This window comes from Zootoca vivipara, chromosome 8, assembly GCF_963506605.1.
Source record: "Zootoca vivipara chromosome 8, rZooViv1.1, whole genome shotgun sequence".
Taxonomy (NCBI): Eukaryota; Metazoa; Chordata; class Lepidosauria; order Squamata; family Lacertidae; genus Zootoca; species Zootoca vivipara.
The window spans coordinates 38624514-38646648 of record NC_083283.1 but is presented as its reverse complement, the minus strand read 5'-3'; the positions used below and the strand labels follow the sequence as shown (position 1 = coordinate 38646648).

Here is a 22135-nt window from a genome sequence, read left to right as displayed (position 1 = left end):
AATAATCATTTTTTTCATCCTTTCCATGAGAGTAAACTTTTTAGCTTCAATTTTGCCCCCCCCATGCCTTTTAACATGTACACTGAGGTTGAGAACCTCTAACCCATGGGCCAGTCATGGCCCACCAAGGGATCCAATTGGGCTTGCGAGGCCTTTTTCCTGAACCCATGCCTCCCTGCGCATCAGATGATGGGCAGAAGGACAGGATTTAATCCTGCACATGCTGTCATCCATTGAGCAAGGATTAAAGCCCTGTGCAAATGCACCCTTTGAAGCACCCTGCATGCGACATTTACTTTAAAGAGGCTTCCACAAAGTAATGTAGCCCCTATACTCCTGTTTGAGCCTCTGGAGGCTCAAATGAGAGCATAGGGGCTATTTTAAAGTCTTCTACAAGTTTCCCCACTCTATGAGTTCCTGATTCTGGAGGCTTGAAATGGAAGCATGGGGAGACTTTGGTTTCTTTCACTCCCTTTTTAAGCCTTTGCAACTGAAAGATTTAAATGGCAATGCAGGGAGGCTTGCAAAACACAATGTATGACCACCGAGAAGAGTGCAGAGTGAAGAAATACCATGGGGCATTTGCAGCAGCACAACCAAATGCCTTCATCTGCCCCACCCACAACAAAACATGTCTTTTCCATATCAGTCTTTACAGCCACAGCAGGCACTGCAACCTTCCAACAGTTTGACTTCACCCCCAAAGGTGCACTCCTCCATTGTCCCCTGATACAGATGCCAGAAAGACACTATACACCTATCAAATTTTACCTAGGAGGCAGATCTTGATAAGGATCTTGCCCATGTAGCCAAATGATTACCCACCTCTCATCTACATGAAACCAGTGGGGCAGAGGTTTTCTGGGAGAGTGAAGTATGGGATCATCAGAATTCTATGACTCCAATACCTGTTTTTCCTTTGCATCAAATCCAAGTGAGGGAGTGCAAGCCATGAATGCCTATCTGGCTGCTGCTCTGATTATATCTCCTGTTTCAAAGGCAAATATTACTGCCTGAATCTATTTCCATCCCCCTGTTATCACTGTATCTTTTGATGTAGTCACTGGCACCTTAGTGTCCAAAATTGTATGTGACATTTAATAAAACTTTGTTCTGCATCTGTTTCATTTTCTCTCCTTGAGACTCTAGTATCCAGTGCAGGTGCATTTGCACTCAGTGGTTATTGGTTACTCCAATTTTAATCAAATCATCAACCAACCACCCCATAAATAGTGAACGGTAACTAAGGAAGTCTCCATAAAACCTAAGTGAACCAAGATCCTTCTGGTTCCCTTCTAATTTCAGCAACAGACCTTATGGTCCAAATGTTTCATATTATTATTAGTATTAAGACTACTATTATTGGGTTGTATCCAGCGGTGGCTTTGAGTAAGCACTAAGCATTTCTGCTTGTGCAAGGTGGGGCTCCCAATTTTTTGCTGTTTCTCCAACTCAATGCAGCTTCCCATGCCCCCCAAGCTACCCCTGAGGATATGAGACACAGAGGGAAAGAATGGGAGGCAGGCAAAAATAACAACAAACAAAGTTAGAGCAGAGTCAGAAAGGCAAGAGAAATAAGGGATGATTGATGCATTTATTTATGCAAACCATTGTCCAGCATATCAGATGATGAAAAATGTTATGTTTTCTCTCAATTTAAAACCACCTATCAGCAAGAAACCTACACATATTCGGTCAGTTGCTTATTTAGGAACTGAACTGTGAGAGATTTAGTTTGAAGCCATTAGTCCAATTAGTATCTGCTATGCTTGCTTGTAGTATATTTTGCTCGACTGGGATGTTTGCCAGTGAAATGAGGGATAGCATGTCAGCCCCACAGTTCGAAACCGACATTATAAAAGTAGGGCAAATAAATTAGGCCTCTGTCATAGTAAGGGGAAATCAAAGCAAGAAGCAACTCAATTTAATAAATCTCATACTATGGGAATTCAAGAAAAACAACAGGTGCTGTGATTCAAACATCAAAAGAATATACATTTGTGCTCCTTTTTCTAAAACAAGTGATGACCTCCTCACATTTTCTATCAAGTACAAACCTCCTATGTGGTTTTAGGGTTTTAGAGAGTCATCAGGGAAAATAAAGAGTAACTAAGGAACCTAAGAAGTATACGGTAACTATACACTACCAATTGTATGTCTCACAAAATAGCAATCTTCAGAATACACCATGCTTTACAATTTTTATACTTAATCATTGGTGGGGCATCCACATGCAATTGCAGGCTTAATCATTTCAATTCAGAATTGGTTTGGGTTTTCCCCAAGCCTTGAGAATGCTTAGAAAAGTATTCAGCTTATGATAAAAATTCTCCAATGCATGGCAAGACCCACCAGCTCTTTCATCTGCCAATTTCCATCACAACCTCCTTTACTAGATTTTCCCCAGACATATGAGGGGTAATGGGATGGGAAGGATATGGCTGCCAAGCATTTCTGCAAAAGTAGAGGGCATTCCCCAAGTTTTCAGCTCTGTGCAGTCGAGACCTCCGATTGTGCATGGGCCCACCATTTTTACAGGAAGTGTGGCAAATGAGATAGCTTATCAGAGTGAACTGAAGGCAGTTCCATCCAGAGTCAGAAATATCAACCAAACACACCAAGAAGGTTTTGTTGCTTTGGAATGGAACTGTTTTCAACTTATTGTGAGAAGAACTTTTTGTTTTTGTTTTTAAAAAACCTTCTGGTCAATGAATAAAGAGGATGAAAAATACTAAACTTGCTAGAATTCATATTGGCAGGAATGGGCAAGGAAGTATGGCATAGTAAGTTCATAAACTATATACAGTTAAAGACTAACAGATTTGTTGTAGCATAAGAATTCATAAACGAGAGTCCACTTCATCAGATATGTGATGGAGTGTTGCATATGATGAACTGCATTCCCATCCATACCAGGTTATCTCATACCAGATGTGTTAGTCTTTAAAGTACCACTAAAATTTTTCAATGTTTTTGAAAACAAATGATTTTGTTACATATTGTCAATAAGTTATGTCATACAATCGGGTGGGGCAGAGGGGCCAGGGATCATGCAAGCAAGATAAACTGCATGAGAGGAAGCCCCCAATAAGAAAATGCCTCAAACCCACTGAAAAAAGTATCAAAGAAAAACAATCAAGCAAACAAACAATCAAGCAAAGAAAAACAATCAAGCAAACAAGCAAATTGGGCACCTGTGTGAGTTTAGCATACAGGATGAGGAGACCAGTGCAGACAGTCCACTCTTTCCCATTTTAATATCACAATTAAAAATGTAATATTACAAATTACAAATTCCCAAGTGAACAACAAAAAGCCATTGTATCAAGTGTGTTGCACAGAATGGCACAGGTGTAATTAGTGCAATAAATTATTGCCTCTCAGGGAACAAGTTTGATCACTTAAGGCCAACGTAGTCAACTGGGTGAAACAGAGAGAAGTTTGTTGACGAGGTCCTTAAAGACATGCCAAAAGTATTTCACTACTGTACCATGGACCCTATTGACACAGAAAATGAGGGCTTGGGTACTCTGAGAGAGGAACTATCCATGAAGGAACAAACAACTATCTTCTTGTGCCAGGAATCCACCACCTGGGAGCCAGGTTCTCCTGATAGTGAGTGATCTGATTATAATGGAAACAGACAGTTGGATTTGTCATGGCCACGGAGATGGCACAATGATGTTCCTGCAAGCCTGGCATGAAAGTAACAGATATCACACTTCATCTAGATAGGTTGGCAGATAAAGCTAGGGAGGCATCAGCAGTCATTGCACATGTCAGCATCACTGACAGGAACAAACAAAATGTGGTTCTAGAACCAAAATTTAAGTTGATATGTAGAAAACTGAAATCCAGAGCCTCTGCTGTAGCTTCTTCAAGTATGCTACCTGTTTCATGCATAGGACCAGTTAGAAAGGTGGAGCTGAAAAGTCAATGAGCAAACAAAATTGTGTTTTTTTATTTTACATATTTTTATTGCTTCTTTGAATTCTATGGAATTCAAACTGCAATAAAATAAAAGAAATAAAAGTAGCAATAAAAATACAATTAAAAATCAATACAGTGGTACCTCTGGTTATGAACTTAATTCGTTCCGGAGGTCTGTTCTTAACCTGAAACTGTTCTTAACCTGAGGCACCACTTTAGCTAATGGGGCCTCCTGCTGCCGCCACACTGCCAGTGCGCAATTCCTGTTCTCATCCTGAGGTAAAGTTCTGAACCCGAGGTACTACTTCTGGGTTAGCAGATTCTGTAACCCGAAGTGTTTGTAACCCGAGGTACCACTGTACAGATATTTAATGCAATGGATGCACCACTTGTGGTCTTCAGGCACAAATCCAAAGACATGCCATGGGCCACCTGAATGGGAACCCCTGCTGTACATGAAAAAGTCACATTACAGGAGTTCATTTAGCTGCTGCAATATAAACTTTGATTAAAGAATAAAATAGTGGTTTCAGATTTATGCCACTCACAATCTTTTACTGAAGACTTTTCTACACACTATATATCCAAGTGGTCCCTTCTTTAAAACAAAAAGAAAAAAAAAGGTTGAACATGTGCTATTTGAAGATAAAAGCATGAGATCAGTAAACATTCCAGAATAATTCTAAAGTTAAATTGAATGAAATTAGAAACCCAGTGTAATACTGTACATATAGGTGGTATCCAATGTTGTCTGTCTGCAAATGGAAGTTATTTGTCAACGGAAAAAGCTAGAGTTGCAATTCTCAGCAGTTTTCCCTCCACTCTGCAGCCTCCTATGCCCCCTCTAAATTTGCTCCGGGGGATCCTCAAACATTCTAGTTTGCACCAGGGTGCAGTGGGCTGCAAGACTGGATACTACTCTGTGAAAATGTGATCACTTTAAGATATGTTACCCAGTGAGACCTTGGGAGCTCAAATTTGAGCAATGCCTTGTGCAAAGCCAAAATCCCCCCACCTCCCCCTTTCCATTCTGCATCATAGGTTGTTATATAAAATTTCATATTTGGAGGTAACCATTTCTGTGATACTGATTTTGTGTGTGTTTGCAGAAAATATTCTAACAGATGGTAGTGGTAATTTATGACTAAACTTAATTAACATTTTGTCAAATTGTACTTGAATGCTGTGGCTCTTGAGTAGAGGCTTCATGCCAAGCATAATGGTAAAAGTGGGGTCAGAGAGCCTTGGACTTACCAGGAAAGGAAATGTGGTATCGTAGAATATTATAAGATTTTTAATATTTCCCTGTGTTAGCAAAATATACTAATTCAGCCATCTTTGTGTAAACTGCATAAGGCCATGAAAGAGTAAGTTGCATTAGCTTCTCTATAGTATAAGAAACTTTAATGAGTTTTATATTACTTAAAAACAAACTCTTCTGTACCTGTAGAACATATCTGGGAATTTAACAATAATTAAATTACTTTGGCAATAGAAAAAAAGTAGAATAAGTATATGTAACTAAAATGCACATCCATTTTTAAAATTTACATCAGCGGCTGCACCTCTACCATCTGGAGCCGCAGTGCTGCAGGAAGCAAGATAAATGGTTGAGATGCAAGAATACAGTATATTTTAAGACAAGAGCACATTGGCATAGGATATTTTAACACTAACCCTAGTCTAGACACCATGAAGGTACTGCCAAAGCACCTTGCCTACAGTGCAGATTGCGTGGCTCACTTGCTTGTATCTGACAGAAAAGTTCCCAAAGGCATTGCGTAGACCAGATATATCAGTTATGCATTGACGACTATATAATGTACAACTGAACTCACACAGATTTGCAGCTCTTGGGAAAGAAAATGACTATTTTATTCGGGTACAATCCAAAGACAGACATGTAAGTTCCGATGAGTCAAAAATCACATAAATCATTCTATGCTGGGTCCTATGAACTCCAGATGGAGTTTTGTTGCCTCCATCTCATTGCAGCATCCCGGTCCTGACATCTAAAGACCCTTAGGAATGGTGTGATATGAGACATGGGGTGGTCACAGCTGGAGGGGGACCAGCAAAAAATAAGGACAGCCTTGTCTGGTGAGCAGAAGCTCCTTCAGTTTACACAAGCCGTCCGTTGGATCAAATCCACTGCCTTCATTTGATGTATTTTAGTGGGACTTGGGTACACCTAGCATTCTGTGCATTGTCTCTCTTTTATTTGCAAACCATCACTCTCCACTTCCAGCCACTTAGGCACCAAAAGACAAGGGCGTACCCACCATGCGGCAAGTTAGGGCAGCTGCCCTACTCTAGAAGCAGGGCTGGTGGGCAGAGGCGGAGCACAGCCCGGCGGAGCGCGAGTTCGCCATTCCCGCCGCACCGCGCCGCACCCTCCCTCCAGCTCCCCGGCGCGCCCTCAGGCAAGGCCAAGCGCGGCGGGGAACCAGGGAGCGCGGCGCGGTGGGCGGGAACGCCGAACTCGCGCTCCGCTGGGCTGGGCTCCGCCTCCGCCCACCAGCCCTGCTGCTAGGGAGGGGCACAGCCCGGCGGAGCGCGAGTTCGCTGTTCCCGCCCACTTTGTGGCCCCTCCCCTTCCGTGCCTTGGCCCCTCCCCTTGCCCCCCCTAGTTTTGATCCTGGGTACGCCCATGCCAAAAGAAATTATCAAGATGGAAAAGTTTGGCAAAAGTCACCACTAAAACTAAGTACTTACTTAATCACTTCCTCTGTCTAAAAATTCAGGAATGTGGTGGGTTGGTGTCAGCTGTGTTTTGCCCTTTAAAATGTTAACTATAGTTGTTTAGAAAGGCTTTGCCTCTTTCTCAGTGTTAAAAAGAGTAACCGGAACAGTTGGGTGGAAACACACTTTCTAAGCAACAGATATATTTTTGATCGTGATCAATGTGGAGCCAGAAGCAAGATGGGAGTAATAAATGCCAGGGGCCAGGTTATGATCTGAGAACACATGAAAGAAACCTCCACCTTTTAAAAACTAAGCCAGCGCAGGAGATGGCTGCCTCCTGCCAGGGAACACTTAGAACAGAAATGCCAAGAGCCAGAGTGGCTTCCCCCTTGTTTATGATTGCAAAAAGGGTTTCTTTGGGGTCTATTTGCCTCCACAATGAAAGACAACAGCAGACTCTCCTGGAACTCTGGCTCCTATGTACATAAAGCTGGAAAGCTGCTGCCTTGAGGTTTTAGCCTCAGAAGACCTGTACCAATTAACAGTTCAATAGGCACTTGGAGAGCCTGAAAGTGAATGAGCCTTGCATACCCGGAACTTTTCAGGACAAGGAGGGAAAGTTAGGGAGATCTGCTGAGGATCAAACACCAGCTCTGTACTACCGTAGACACAACAAAACCAGGGCTGTGGAGAGCCAGCTAGCGAAATAAGGCTTGTCAGAACAGCCGGAGCAGCAACGGATCACACCGAAACCGTGAGCGACAGTAAGCAATGCAAGAGGTTAATTTGCATTTTGAAATGCCCTAAAACCCAGCTACCACTTGCAATACGTTTGGGAAGCACCAAGTCAGCCTGGCTTGTTTACCAACCGGATCCTATTTATAACTGCCATCTAGAAGTAAAGTTAAAAGTAGCACTGATTTCAATAAAGTTATTTTGAAGTCATTAGGTCAAAGTAAACCAGAGGGTAAACCTTCTGTCCTGTGTTCAAACGATGACCGCTGCAGCAATGTAAGGGCGTTGAGCAGGGATAGTCCTATTTTAAAACCTCCTCCTTTACTATGTGAAACTACTGTACTAGGGGTGAGGAAAGCAAAAGATAGCACCATCGCGTTGAGGAGGCGTGCATCAACAAGGGAAGGCGGAGGCTTATTCAAGCTTACCAGGAATCCAAGCCTTGAGATCTCAGTCCCAGGTAGGAACTGGGTTGAGGGGGAGGGGGCTGGCGGCGCTTTGCACATGGACAGCGGCAGTCGTGTTCTTCCCCCTGCCACCTGCAAAGGATCTCTGACTCAAGCTGCAATGGGGCAGGCAGGGCGAGACCGGTTGTTCTCCGCTTACCTGAATGCCTGGAAGAGGTGAAGAACCTGGGTGCCTGCGCGCCCGCTCGCTCCCTGGAGGAGGAGGACGACGACGAGATCACTCTGGCTTCTCGATCCACCGAGGCGGAGGAGTAAAGGGCGCCGCCGGTCGTGTAGCGCCGAGCGATGACCCGTTCCGCCCCCAAGGGGTGAAAAGGCGCCTGGTGCTGAGGGCGGCTGTGGCCGCTGCTCCTCTCGCGAAGGGCTTTGAGCAAGAGTTCCAGCAGCGCCTTCCTGTCCGCCGCCGCCGGGTTCTGGAGGTCCCGGGTCTTGTTCTTGGCGGCGGCGGCGGCGGCGGCGCCCTCGGCTCTGGGCGCCCGTCCTGAGGTGAAGAGCAGGAAGAAGAAGAGGGCAGGCAGCGCGTGGTGGCGGCGGCGGCGGCGGCATGGCTTGGCCCCTTGCATCTCTCGGCTTCCTGAGGGAAAAGAGAGCGAGGCGGCGGAGGCAGCGCTCGGCGGTTAGCTCCTGCTGCTGCTGCTGCTGCTGCTGCCCCTTCCCGCCCTCAGCTCCCGCCTCATGGTGGGGCCGGCGGTGGCCGCGCAGCGTGGGGCTCGAGCGGAGGTACCACACGCCGAGCCCCGCGAGCGCGAGGCCGCTCTGGGCGGCGGGATGGTCGCCGCTGCTTGCGGGCGCGCCAAAGGCACGTGTCGCGGTTGCCGCGCCGGAGAGAGAAAGTAGGGCGTCCGCGCAGCAGCGGAGGCTCCTTTCCAGCGGCCGGAGCCTTCGCTCCTCTCAGCTTGGCCGCTGCGATGGGTGTCAGGCCAGCTCCCCAGGCGCGCGCTCTGCTAATAGTCCCACCGGGGGCCTCGCCAGTTGCCAGCCTGGACGCTCGCTTCGCGCTCGGGTCTGTGGCGGGGCGAGCGCGTGTGAAGAGAGGAGGAGAAGAAGGAACGCCAGGCGGAGCGGGAGGAGGCGGAGGAGGGAGGGAGGGGCTCTTCGGGCTGGTCCCGCCGCCGCCGCAGCAGCGACCCCGCCCACCATCAGGCTTCTGCGGCTTCCCTTTTAGACCCCGGAGCCCTTTAGGGCACATTTATAGACACGGATTATGAGGAGGGCATTAAGCAGGCCACGCATTTCGCGATCCGCAGGGGCTTTAGGCGGGATTTGCCTGGCTTTCTTTCCCAAGCGCTCCTGGGGGTTTAAAGCGCTCGACGGACAAGTTTTAACTCTGAGCAGGGGGGCGCCAAGTAGGGGGCGGAGGGAGGAGAATAGGTTGAATGTATTTGTAGGAGTGTCTCTGCTTATTTCTTACCCGGATCTTTAGGTCTCTGATCAGAATGGGACTTGGGTTATCTCCGGGGCGCGCAGTTGCACCAACGTTGTGCGCACCTCGAAAGTTATTCTCGTATAGGGCGGGGTAGTTATTTGTTTTTTTCAGCATTGCACATCTGCCTGGATTTTCTACCACAGTTTATTGATTTCCCCCACCATGGAATATGACAATTTTAAAGCATTTGTAATTTGACATCTCTTCTAGATGTCTTGGGCACCCAGGACATGGAGGAATCGTCCGAGGTGCTGTTCGAAACCTGATTCCAGGACTTGGAAGCAGCAACCTGACTTCGATTTTTAAGTATCTCTGTTCAAACTGATTAAGAAATTACACCCTTAACCCAAAATTATATTCAGAAGCCAAAGTCTCTCTTTCTCTCTCCCTTAAACACAGCTAAAATCTTCTGCATCCCGAAATACTATATTCTTTTCTTTCTTTTTTAGCCCTTCCGGAAAATTCCCTCTTCGTTCCTTTTTTTTATAAATACAGTGCAATCCTATGCTTGTCTATTCAGAAATAAACCCTAGGGGAATAAAATGGGGCTTGGTCGAAGTGTTCGCAAAATTGCAGGTTTAATATCCCTCCGCCTCCATCATCGATGGCAACTACAGTACTGTATTTAGATTCGTAACCTGTCTTTATAGGGTGGGGATTTTCTTCAAGCTCTGATTTGGGTGGTCTTACGCCTACACCCACCCATACCTCCGCCGCTTTAAATCCAGCCCTGGCCATTCTGCTGAGTGGGGCCCTGGGCTACCTTTCTGAAGACACCCATGTTTTAGACCCCCTTGGGGAAAAAAGAGAAGCGATTGGAAACCCGACCAGGAGGGACTCAGGCTCCCAAGCTCGGTACTTTATACCCCTAAGTAAGCTCTTCCAAATATAGCGAACAATTAGGATTAAGGGAGGGAGAATATTAATTCAGTTATTCACAAACCCACTTCTTTGGGGTGTGTCTCTTCCAATTCCCTTCCACCCAGTGTTGTCTTTGAAATAAAAAATCTAACGGGGGGGGGACACAGAAACACCCACCCACCCGGTGGTCGTAGCGTCTGCACAAATGCAAACTTCTTCCATTCACCTTCCTCATCGGCAGGTGCATCGCCTGGGAAGCGATTTCACTGTTCCTTCATACCCCCCCCCCCGAGGGCACCCTGATTCATTTCAAGCAGAAATATACTAGCAGACAGAAACCTTCAGTAATACCCAAGGGACCCCCGTCCATTAACAACAACGTTGAGAGACCTGCCTAAAGCCTGTCATGAGTCTTTTCAGGGGCGAGGAAAGGACTTTACCGTGCCAAAGTTGCCTCTTCGGTCCTGCAGCTTCCCCGCTTGGAGGCTGGTCTGCGATCCGTAAAAACTGTGTCCTGGGCGTCGCTTCGGAGCCGTCGGAATTGGCTGCCATACACCTGTCTTATATAGTTCCGCCTCAGCCTGTCCGCTGGAGTGCTATCGACTTTAGGTGGGTGGAAGACAACGAAGTCTTCTCTTAATCATTCTTCTTCGACTCAACGAGGGTCTTCCCCCCTCCTTTTCCTGACAAACTTCCTCCTCCCCACTTTTCCCCCTCCTCTGAGGACGCAGGTTCAAACTCAGGGAGATGACTCCCCTCCGCTACTTGTGAAATGAGATTGTCGTCCAGATTAGAGGATGCTCCGAGCTCATATATCCGATCGTTTGGCTTTCTTAGGTTAGTGGGATTCCCTAGTATTGACGCATTGGGGGGGAATGACCGGAGTGGGTGGGTGAGACATGCAGCAGGAAAGGTATTTTTTTTCTCCTAGAAACTAAATTGAGGGTGGAAGACCCCCTTCATTTCAAAGGACATGTTGTGTATAAATTGCTCAAAACCAACCGTGAGTTGATCGTGGGAGAAGGGGGGGGGCAGTAAAGTGAGCATCAAAAGGGAGAACAAAAAATCGAGCTCATTCAAAGTTTTATCTATGGCTGCAGAATGCAGACACACCATTTATTTAAAGTATTCACTCCCCACCACCACCCCGCACCCCCCCCCAAAAAAAGAATCATGGGAGGCGTAGTTTATCCTTCACAGAACTACAACTTCAAGCGCCCAAAACTACAGTTCCCATGATTCTTTGTGGGACAGGGATTTATTTGGAATGCACTTTAAATGTATAGTGTGAAGTGACAATAAAATATCCTATGACACCCGCAACTATAATTCATTCAATCAACCATGCTGGTGTAGGGGAAACAGAACGGCTTCAGTTGAAGGAGAGCATTTTAAACCCATCAAAGTCAATGGGCTTTGAATATTATTTAAAATGTCTGCAAAATAAAAACAAGAGAATGTTTCTTTATGCACAGAATTAAATGTTTTGACACGGCCCTGCTTTGAAAATCAGAGAAAGAGTCACTTTCCCAGCACAGTGTTTACTGCTGCGAGAGAGCACTGGGACAAAGTCTTTAATGAGATCCAAAAACGAGGAGGAGTTTGGATTTGATATCCTGCTTTATCACTACCCGAAGGAGTCTCGAAGCGGCTAACATTCTCCTTTCCCTTCCTCCCCCACAACAAACACTCTGTGAGGTGAGTGGGGCTGAGAGACTTCAGAGAAGTGTGACTAGCCCAAGGTCACACAGCAGATGCATGTGGAGGAGCGGAGACTCGAACCCGGTTCACCAGATTACGAGTCTACCGCTCTTAACCACTACACCACACTGGCGAATGGGGTTGTTGTCCAAAAAGATCTAAGCATATGCGTGCCTACTCAGAAATAGGTCTCATTAAATGCAATGGGACCTATTCTTAGGGAGTGAGCTTTAAGATGTGCTTGTTTGTCCTCCCCTCCCCCCACTTTCCCCATCCCTTTTCTCATTTTGGCTCTTGCAGGTTCTGCCACATTTTCCCAGCAGCTTATTGGATATATGGGGCTACGGAAACATTGATCTGTATCCCTCTGAAACATGACATCTATCCATGCAAACTCATTCGCTACTAGGGGTATCAACAATGTCAGGATACTTTCTGACATTTTGTTAGAAGTGTTAGAAAGCTGACATTTAGTGCATACAGTACATAGACCCAACGCACCTCCATCTCACTTTGCTCCAACAGGAATTTAATGTGAATGAGCCTGCATTTTAGAGGAAGGCCTCATACAGACTGGAGTCTGAGGTGACGTTGAAGCTGCTTAGGTCACTGTTCTCTTTTGTGTCTTACACATGGTGTCCTCTTCCTCTTACCTCCCACCCACCCACCCCACCCCCACAGATAATTCAGTAAGGGGAGAAAGTCTGATATAAAGTTGCACATTACATGACAGTGGATGTACTGAAGCACATTTTGTGATGTTTTTTCAAAAGCGTAGTTCTACTTTACTGGCTGCACCACCTGCTAGATATAGCATTTCGTGCATTGCATCCTTTTCCACCAGTTGTTGTATCTTTATAATTAAGATAAGATAAGATAATATATCTTTATTGTCATTGTCCCCTTGCAGGAACAACGAAATTACTCGGTTGCTACATCCACTACTTTTTTGTGCGGAATGGCTGTTCCACAAAGCAACTGTATTAAAAGTAAAAATATAACTTGTCCATGCAAGTACAGTAGGCAGGAAAGGAAAAGCAGAGAGGAAATGAAGCAGCAGCCTCTCATGCCAATAATTTCACATGATTGCCTGGCTTGTTAACATTATTGCTCATTGGTGCAAATTTGCTGTATTGAAAAACTTGTAGAGGAATGGTTGTTAAAATTATTGGACTTAGCTGAGATGGCAAAGTTATCATTTTCTTCATTTCTTCATTTCTTCCGTTCCTTTTCTCCCTCTACATTTTTCTCACCTCCCCCCCCCCTTTTCCTCCTTTTGGTTTGTGTTTTTATTTAGATCAGTTTCTTTTAGATATTGGATATCAATCCCCAGCACCTCTTTGATAAAAAGATATTGGATATTAACCTTTATTTATTTTCTTTCAAACTTTAATAAAAAATTATTGGGGGGAAACCTTGCATTTCAAATAATAATAATAATAATTTATTTATTTATTTATTTATACCCCACCCATCTGGCTGAGTCTCCCCAGCCACTCCCCAGCCACATATGAAAGGTGCATACCAGAAGTCAACAAATACCTGCATGCACACCCACAATTGACTTATAGGTGTCCTTGCTTGGGGTAGTACCCATACTTTTTTTTTTTACTGCTCTTTTGTGCAAATCTGGTACACAGAAAAATGTATCTGCTTGTACTACCAGCAGCTCCCAAAAGATTGCTTACAAGGGAACACAGCTGAGAAAGGTTCCCAACTCCTGCCTTAAAAACCTGAAGGATAAAAAGACAAGCCATGGGGTGCTGCTGAATGAGGCCACCTTTTAGGATCAGTCTCACTCAGTTTCACAACAAACAGGGAGATCTGTAGCTCTGTTGTAGAGCATTTGCTTTGCATGCAGTATGTCTGCAGTTCAATCCCCAGCACCTCCCAGGTAGGAGTGGGAGAGAGGGCTATCTGAAATCCTGGGGAGCTGTTTCCACTCAGTATACCGTAGACAATACTGAGCCAGCCACTATACTGAACCACCACTTGTCTTATGTGGTATAAGGCAGCATCCTATGTTCCTAGGACAACCACCCCTGCTGCAGACCAATTTACATCAACCAGTGAAAGCTTCAGAAAGAAAGAAAAGTGTATGTCTGTATCCTGTGTATTAGAACTGTAGAGTTGGAAATGACCACAAGGGTCCAAACCCCTGTAATGCAGGAATTTTTTGCCCAATGTGGGGCTCAATGTGGGACCCTAAGATTAAGAGCCTCATGCTTTTAGCAACTGAGCTATCCCGTTGTCTTAAAGTATATTATGTATTTCTGCTGGTTATACTGTTGCATATAACTATAAGAAAGGGAGGGAGGGAGGGAGGAAGATTTAATTAAAAGTATCAAGAAATAATACCCGGAAGCTGTATGCCGGCTCCCTTGGCCAGTAAAACGAGATGAGCGTCACTACCCCAGAGTCGTCCGCAACTGGACCTAACGGTCAGGGGTCCCTTTACCTTTTATCAAGCCCACTTTCCTGTTGAATTGAATTCTATAAATTCCATAAAAGTGAGTGCATAAATGTGATCTTTTAAATGTTGTCAGCCATGCAGTGTTATGCAGCCTGTACCAAAGAAAATTGTGACACAGGAAAGAATGTTTCTGAGCACATGTACAGGATGTGACTGAAGGGTTGGCTAACTCAACCTACTTTTAGCTCCAATGAAACAATGGGAACACAGACTGTTTTGACTAAGCATATCGAGCAACTGAAAACCACCCATCTATCAGTCTTGGAAATGGTAGACTCAGTTTCAAATCCTGAGTCATCACGGTGATTTGCTGGATAACTATTGGCAAATGACCGCCTCCAACCTCAATTTCTTGTGTATAAAAAAGGAACAATGGTGCCTGCCTCAGTTGGCTACAGTGAAGATAAAATATAAAGCTGTTTCTGTGTTAATAGAAAATGTGATTTTGAAAATGAGAAATTGAATTGAGAAGACTGGTAATGTGGGATGATCTTCCAATAGAAAAGTTCTGATATCTAATTAATTTTCACAATGGCAGCATGAAAATCTAGATAGAACTCATATTTAATGTTACCAGGATCACATAAAAGGTGCTTTACTTGCAAATTCCTGTGTGTGTGTGTGTGTGTGTGTGTGTGTGTGTGTGTGTGTGTGTGATAAATGTGTGGATCTATTCAAGGTCTAGTAGCTCACACTACAATAAGTGGAATATCATAGGACTGTTGATCAAATCTGGATTATTGCTTTTAAATGCATTCTTTGGTATCTCACCTTACCATATTGATCTAAAAGGTGGGGTATATATTTTAAAATAATTGAAGTATGGGACTTCTTCAGCAAGTGACAAAAACTGCAAACAATAAACTAAGGTGCGAAAAGAAAGAAAGAGGGTGGTGGAGGCCAAACCTAATTGAACCATCAAAAGTCATAGATGTAGTTGAACAGATAAAGCCTAATAAAGCTGCCAGAAAGAATTTAATAATTACAGGAATACTAAAGGCACTGAGCGATGCCTGGAAGGTATGGAAAGTGAAGGTATGAACTCATTCCTAATCAAAAGCAGATACGTACAATCTGGGTTGGGGAAATATGTCCCCAGTGAAAAAACATTACAGATAAATGCCCCAGACAATAATAATTTAGAGCTGAGCTTCGTGACCCACTTTTCAGTGTGCAAAACTATTTGCTGTGGCATATGGCCTGTGCAATCTAGAGGGATAAAAAAGCTAATTTGAAACTTGTCAAAGCACTGTGCAGCTTAATCCAATACATGTTTCTTCCAAAGTCTCCACACAGCCCAATAGGAGCTTCTTCCATGTAAGTACATTGGTTTCGCAGTCTTTGAAGATTGAAAATTGAAGGCATATGCATCCATTTTATTATGAGGGATGTTAAAAAGGCATTGCAACATTCTGCAGATTCAACATTTGCATACTGTAGGCATCACTTCCTCCTCGGTGCTGCTGTGTCATGATCTGTCAAGATTTTCCAAAAACGTCTTCTTACACAGTCCACCCATGTCCTGTATCTGGACCGACTTCACACAGGCTAAGGAATAATGCAAGGGGTAAAGGTAAAGGGACCCCTGACCATTAGGTCCAGTCGTGACCGACTCTGGGGTTGCGCGCTCATCTCGCATTATTGGCCGAGGGAGCCGGTGTATAGCTTCCAGGTCATGTGGCCAGCATGACAAAGCTGCTTCTGGCAAACCAGAGCAGCACATGGAAATGCCGTTTACCTTCCCACTGTAGCGGTTCCTATTTATCTACTTGCATTTTGACGTGCTTTCGAACTGCTAGGTTGGCAGGAGCTGGGACCAAGCAACAGGAGCTCACCCCGTCACAGGGATTCGAACCGCCGACCTTCTGATCAGCAAGCTCTAGGCTCTGCGGTTTAACCACAGCGCCACCTGGGTCCCAATGCAAGGGGAAGTTGAGGATAATCTCTGTAGCCTTTTTTTGTAATATTGCAATTATTATTAGACACCCGAAGATTCCAGGGCCTGTTACAACAATTAAAACATTAATATTAAAACACAGTATTACACAATATTAAAAACAGTTTGAAACAACCTAAAATTACAAAGGTAAGGTGGGTACTAAAAATACACATCTCAGGTGTCAAAAGTCAGGGTGAACAGGTGCGTTTTCAGCATTCACTGAAAGCCTTCTGTATCTGTGGAGGTCACCCAAACCTTTAAGAACCCTGGAAAAGGAGGGGGTCTAAAACAGGCAGGGAACCTTGTGGATACACAAAACAAGGCCAGCCTACCATTAGGCAAAATATGATGCAGCAGACAATTGCCTCCTACAAATTCAATGGCAATGGGGTGGAGGAGAGAGCTTTCACTTTCCCCCACTGCCCCTTCTCTTGTGATTTTACTTAAATCTGATGCCTGCATGAGGATTTTATTTTGTCATAATAAGAGGGCCAGACTCTACCATGCTACTGTATAAAGGGAGCTTTGTATCTGACCCTTCCCAGTAGAGGCAAAGAGAGGGTGCATTTCTACTGCAGCTGGGGAATAGGCTGAGGGTCAGGAAACACACCTGGTTTCCATCAAAAGTGCTGGATACTGTAGAAGAGGCTTTAAAACTTCAGTTAGAAAGATAAACACTACTGTTTAAGTTACAGGTAGGTAGCCGTGTTGGTCTGAGTCGAAACAAAATAAAAAAATTCCTTCAGTAGCACCTTAAAGACCAACTAAGTTTTTATTTTGGTATGAGCTTTCGTGTGCATGCCAAAATAAAAACTTAGTTGGTCTTTAAGGTGCTACTGAAGGAATTTTTTTACTACTGTTTAAGAATACTGTTACCTATCGTAGTTATGCACTGTTTCTAGAAGGTTGTTTTTCACTGCTTTGAGAAGTTTTAACTGTATCGTTCTAGTATTGACAAGTTTGCTGCCCTTTGGTGAAAGATCACAATATAAATTTAATAGTTAACAGCAGGCATTAGAAAGGCAGAATATAAATTGCTTGTCCATCTAAATAAGTAAAGTAAATAATTGGAAGTGGTAGATTCTTCCATATTACCTGTCTCTCTAAACCTGCTTTCATACAGTATATTCAGGCAATATGCACATGAGAAGTCTCAAACTCAGGGAAATCATTTCTCCCTGCTGTGTTTCAAGTGGTATTTTTAAGTTGCTGTGCAAACATCAGGAATGTCTTCACCTGATTTGCTTCTCCACACCAAACCCCCCACTTCAATGAAGCTGTCATCTGAGCATGTGCAACGGCTGTCTGAAAGGTACACACCTCAGCTTAACCATGGCTTATGTGTTCAAGTTAGATGGAGCTGTTTGAGGGAAAGCACATCAGAGAGGGATATTTCTCAAGACACCACAGAATTGTGGCTAATGTCATGCATACTTGGCTTCAAACACCAGCTGTGGAAATGTACTGGTTCTGGAGTAAACAGTCTATTCAGAGGGAGTAGATACCGTAGTTCCCTGACTGCCCTCCAGAAATTTTATATCAGCATGATACTGCTCAACTGGGGAAATGACACAATGTAAATATAATCACTCCCAGATTTTTTGTCACCACAAACTAGGGACTGTTTTCCTTCTAGAGAGTTTAGGGGCTACAAAGCTCTAGGTTTGCCATACAAGATGCTACTGAAGGAAGACTCAGTCTGAAGACTCTGTCTGACTCAAACTGCAGACAGGTTAGATCACACTTGAAGGCATAACTGTCGCAACCGCACCATACTTTTAAGTGCATGGCTTCCCTTAAAGAATCCTCACAGAACTACAATTCCCTTCACCCTTAACAAACCATGGTTCCCGGGATTCTTTGGAGAAAGCCATGGGCTTGAAATGTGGTTGGTATGTATGGTGTGCATGGTGGCAAAGACATCTATAGCTCTGTCCATGTGATCAAAGAGCAAGTGTGAGCATACCGTGTGGAGGAGGCATGAGAATGTGCTCACCAGCTGTGCCCCCAACATCACCATTCCCACAGCTCCAACCCAACTGCCTCATGTTGGATGGGAAGGTCAAACGTGTGGTTCTTCATGTATGAACTTACCTTCCTGCAGTTGAGAACCTTCCCAGTTGCATGGAGGATTCTAAGCACGTTATGCTTAGAACTCCCCTTGAAGAGTTTCCCACTCAACACGAGAAATTGAGGGGGTCACAGGGACAGTGGAGGTGGTGCATGCCCTAGCACTTTCTGCCCACATGTCTTATTTGAGCACAACGCTATTGTGTCTGCTCAGTCTTTGCCTGCAGAGATTTCCTGGGTGATAAAGAGCTTATTACATGCTAAGCCCTGGGATGGTTTGCTGGAACCTTCAGAGGCTTGCTGTGGCTTATTTGCATGGCACTTTGTGGATAAAATCACTCACATCTGTTTCAATGGATTCCACTTTAGATGTAGTGGTTCACGCACACACACAGAAAGAGAGTCAGACAGAGACACATCGCTGTTCCTTGAATTAGGCTTTAAAGTTCAGTACTTTGAATTGAGCCTGAAAGCAAATATGTGTCTCTGAATATGGCTTCATACATGGATCATATTATCTAATCTGCAAGTGCCAAGTAGCAGCGAAATTATGAACCAGATGAAGTTTCTGAATTGTCTTCAAAGGCAGTTCCAAGAAGAGTTCATCACAGTGATCAAATTTCAGTGAGACTAGGGCATGAATGGCGGGTGTTGTTTATGGACCACATGCATTCAGGTGCACCAGGGATGTTACTATATACAGAATCCCAAAGCGAGCTGTTTTCTGTATGGACCTTCTCTGTTCCTTACCATTTAAAAGCATCCCCAACCCCATTTTGGGTTGTGGGGAGGACACTTTTTACCAAATAGTAAAATCAATAGAGTAAATGGCTTTCACCCCTGGCCCACTATGAACTAAATCAACAGCTTATAAATCATGCTTCCTAATTTTTACTACAGTACCATGCACTTTATATAATGGATTTTTAATTTTTTGTGATAAGAAGCACATAATTATGTGTTCCAAAATATTGCCCCCTTCCCATTTCAAATTTGATACAATGACCTTTTTCTTATCATTTAGACAGGAATTGCATCCCTTATCTTGTTCCCATAATACTTCCATGCCAAGACAACACGATGAGGACAGTACACTAAGTGCTGGGTGCAAAAACTATTCTAGACAAGTCCAGCAACAACAAGCAATGTTGCAATTGCAGTGTGTCATATAATGCTAAGAACTGGCTAAGAACAGTATAAAATGTAAGCCTCCACTTTAAATACCTTTTCCTATTTTTTTTAAAAACAGGACCAAGGGCCTAAGAGGTTTTAGAGATTTATTTTATGTTATTGTGCAAAGCCTTATCTCTGCTTAGAGTGTTTGGGCATGTGTTTTCGGCCTGTATTTCAAAAAATGACACACAGACAGCACCTGGGAGAAGGAGGCTGTTTTCCTAATCCCAGACAGTTTTGATGAGTTGAAATCCTATTCTCAGCCCCAGTCTGCAGGCCCTATCTGGCAGTAGCCACAAAGGGCTCCCCCATTAATCTGCTCAAAAAGAATCCCAGGGTGAGCTTCACAGCAAAAGCCTCTGAAAGAGCAGAGAAGACACAGATGCCTAATCCCACCAATTGACACTGCAATTTAGTTAGGGAATAAGTAAAGCACATAGCCACAGTCATCGTAAATCACTTGCTGTAAATCAGACACTGTGGCAGAACTGGAGGGGGAAGACCAGAGAGAGGAGAGCTCTCTCTTCTATTTGTCCATTAAAATTACAAGAGCAGTCAATACAAATTCCTTCCAAGTTATTACTCTCCCCCTTCCAAAGTACAGAATCATAGAATTTTAGAGTTGGGAGGAACCCAAAGGGTCATCTTGACTAACATCTTGCAATGCAGAGATGCAGTCCTTGGGAACTGCTAAGATTCTCTAAGGAGAAGCATTTCCAGTTTGAGCAGGGATCCTAGGCCTTGGGGCCATTTGGGGCAGGGACAAGCCTTGCCCCCATCTCAGGGATGCCTCATCGCAGCTCCCTTGACTTCCATGGGAGAATACCATAAAACCCGACATTCACTTTAATTGGGGGGGGGGGAATGAGGGAGCTGAGTTCAGGAACCCCAGAGACTCCGTTGTCAAAAGCAAGGTGAATTTTATACCCATCCCACCAGTTTGCATGCATTCAGGAAGTAATTGCACAAGGCATTTCGCTGCCTGAAGTGGAACAAATGCCCAGTGTGGCCATTGGCCAACTATTAACATTCTTCGCCCCAACAGTAGCACCCTTAAACAGGTTGCTTCATTCCACTACTTAAAGACTGTCCTGACATTAAGCGAAATATAAATAGATGGTGATTGTTTTAAAAAATCCTGCTGCATGGTAGGGCCAATCCTTTTCTTCAGATAAGTCATTTTCAATGCCATCTTTTCAGTCAAATCCCATTCAACGCAGCTCCCATTGCATAGTAGTTGTATGTCTGCAGCTTTCTGTTTGCAGTTCTGAACCCACTCCCTGATACGTAATTCTCTTCTCCCACTGTTTTTTGAGCAAAGCAACTGCTCTCAAATCATTATTTACCTGTATTTAGTGTTTTATCAGGTGCAACACCATGATGAAATACAGGCTTTTTCAGATTAGAATATGGATAATTGCTTTGGATTTGGTCAGAATTTACCCTTAAAGCTCATCTCATAACAATATCCTTCAGGTCAGCTGATAAGGATGGCTTCAGAGCAAGAAATAAATGAAGGGTTGAAATTGGGAGAATAGAGTATTACCCCTCAGGCAAGTTATGCACCAAGTGTGGGGGCACTTGCTGAAATCTTTGCTTTCAGTAAACAGAAAGCTCTTTGGATAAGTTCAGGGTGGTAAGCCTCTCTAAAAGGAGATTGCTGAAGATTTGCAATAATTGCAAATAGGTCTTACAGGCAATTAACAGAAAATTGGATGCATTGAGTTAAGTAAGAGGACAATTTCTCTTGAAGTTGCAATATGATCTGGGTTGGGGTTGTTGTTTTTAAAGGAAAAAGGGTTATCATTTTCAGTGTAAAGCCCATAGCCCACACAATTAGGCTTGGTACCATTATATGCAGTTCTCACAGAAATGTTACTGTGAGGACAGTGTTATTCCCACTCTATTATTCCCACTTAAAGATGGAAAAGTGAGGGTCAGATATAGCATAGGTGTAGCCAGGGGCAGCTGCCCCCATCAAGTAAATAAATAAAAATACTTAACTACCTGACCAATTGCATCACAGATAACTATTTTTTCACCTCCCCCCACATAAAGCCTGCCCCCTAAAATAAATCATGGCTATGCCCATGAGATATAGGGGTTTAATATAATACCTACAATTGAGCTCCTGAATAAACTGGAATCCAGCTACTGAGTGGATACAGAAAAAAAAAAGTATTGTGCCTATAGGTTTTAATAAAGGTGGAATTAATATAGAAAAATACAAAAGAAAATGCAACAGAAAACCCAACTTTCAGCTATGATACTCAGAATGCACTCTAAAGTCACCATTTTAGAAGCACCAAAGAAGGTTGTACTCACAACTGAGCTTTCTTTTGCTTATCCAGCAGAACCAACACTTATTTCACCACTTATTTCCAACCCTTTAATAAAATATTTCAAAATAAATAATAGCCATACAATTGATATATCTACAAATGATCCATCCCTTCTTGTAGGAAATCCTGATACAGGGAGAGAGGGCAACCTATGGCTTGCTAGCTCAGATTTAAATTGTGATAAGTTTACATATAGCTAAAATTGCCATCAGCTTTTAACCCTTACCGGGTACAGAACTCCAAGGACTGGAAGAAACTTTGAGCATCATGCAGACGGACACCCCTGCTCTAACTGAATACTATGAACCCACAGTATAAAAATAATAAAAGAAC

The 22135-nt window shown here is 43.9% G+C and overlaps 1 protein-coding gene across 1 annotated transcript in view; it reads right to left on the bottom strand.

Moving 5' to 3' along the window:
* The window catches only part of ALKAL1 (ALK and LTK ligand 1), a 31012-nt gene extending 22188 nt beyond the window's left edge, over nt 1–8824 (bottom strand). Inside the window, exon 1 of the mRNA XM_035125446.2 lies at nt 7957–8824. Within this exon, the coding sequence (XP_034981337.1) occupies nt 7957–8380 (424 nt within the window). The 5' untranslated portion in view covers nt 8381–8824. The remainder of the gene's footprint in view (nt 1–7956) is intronic.
* Nucleotides 8825–22135: the final 13311 nt, after the last annotated feature.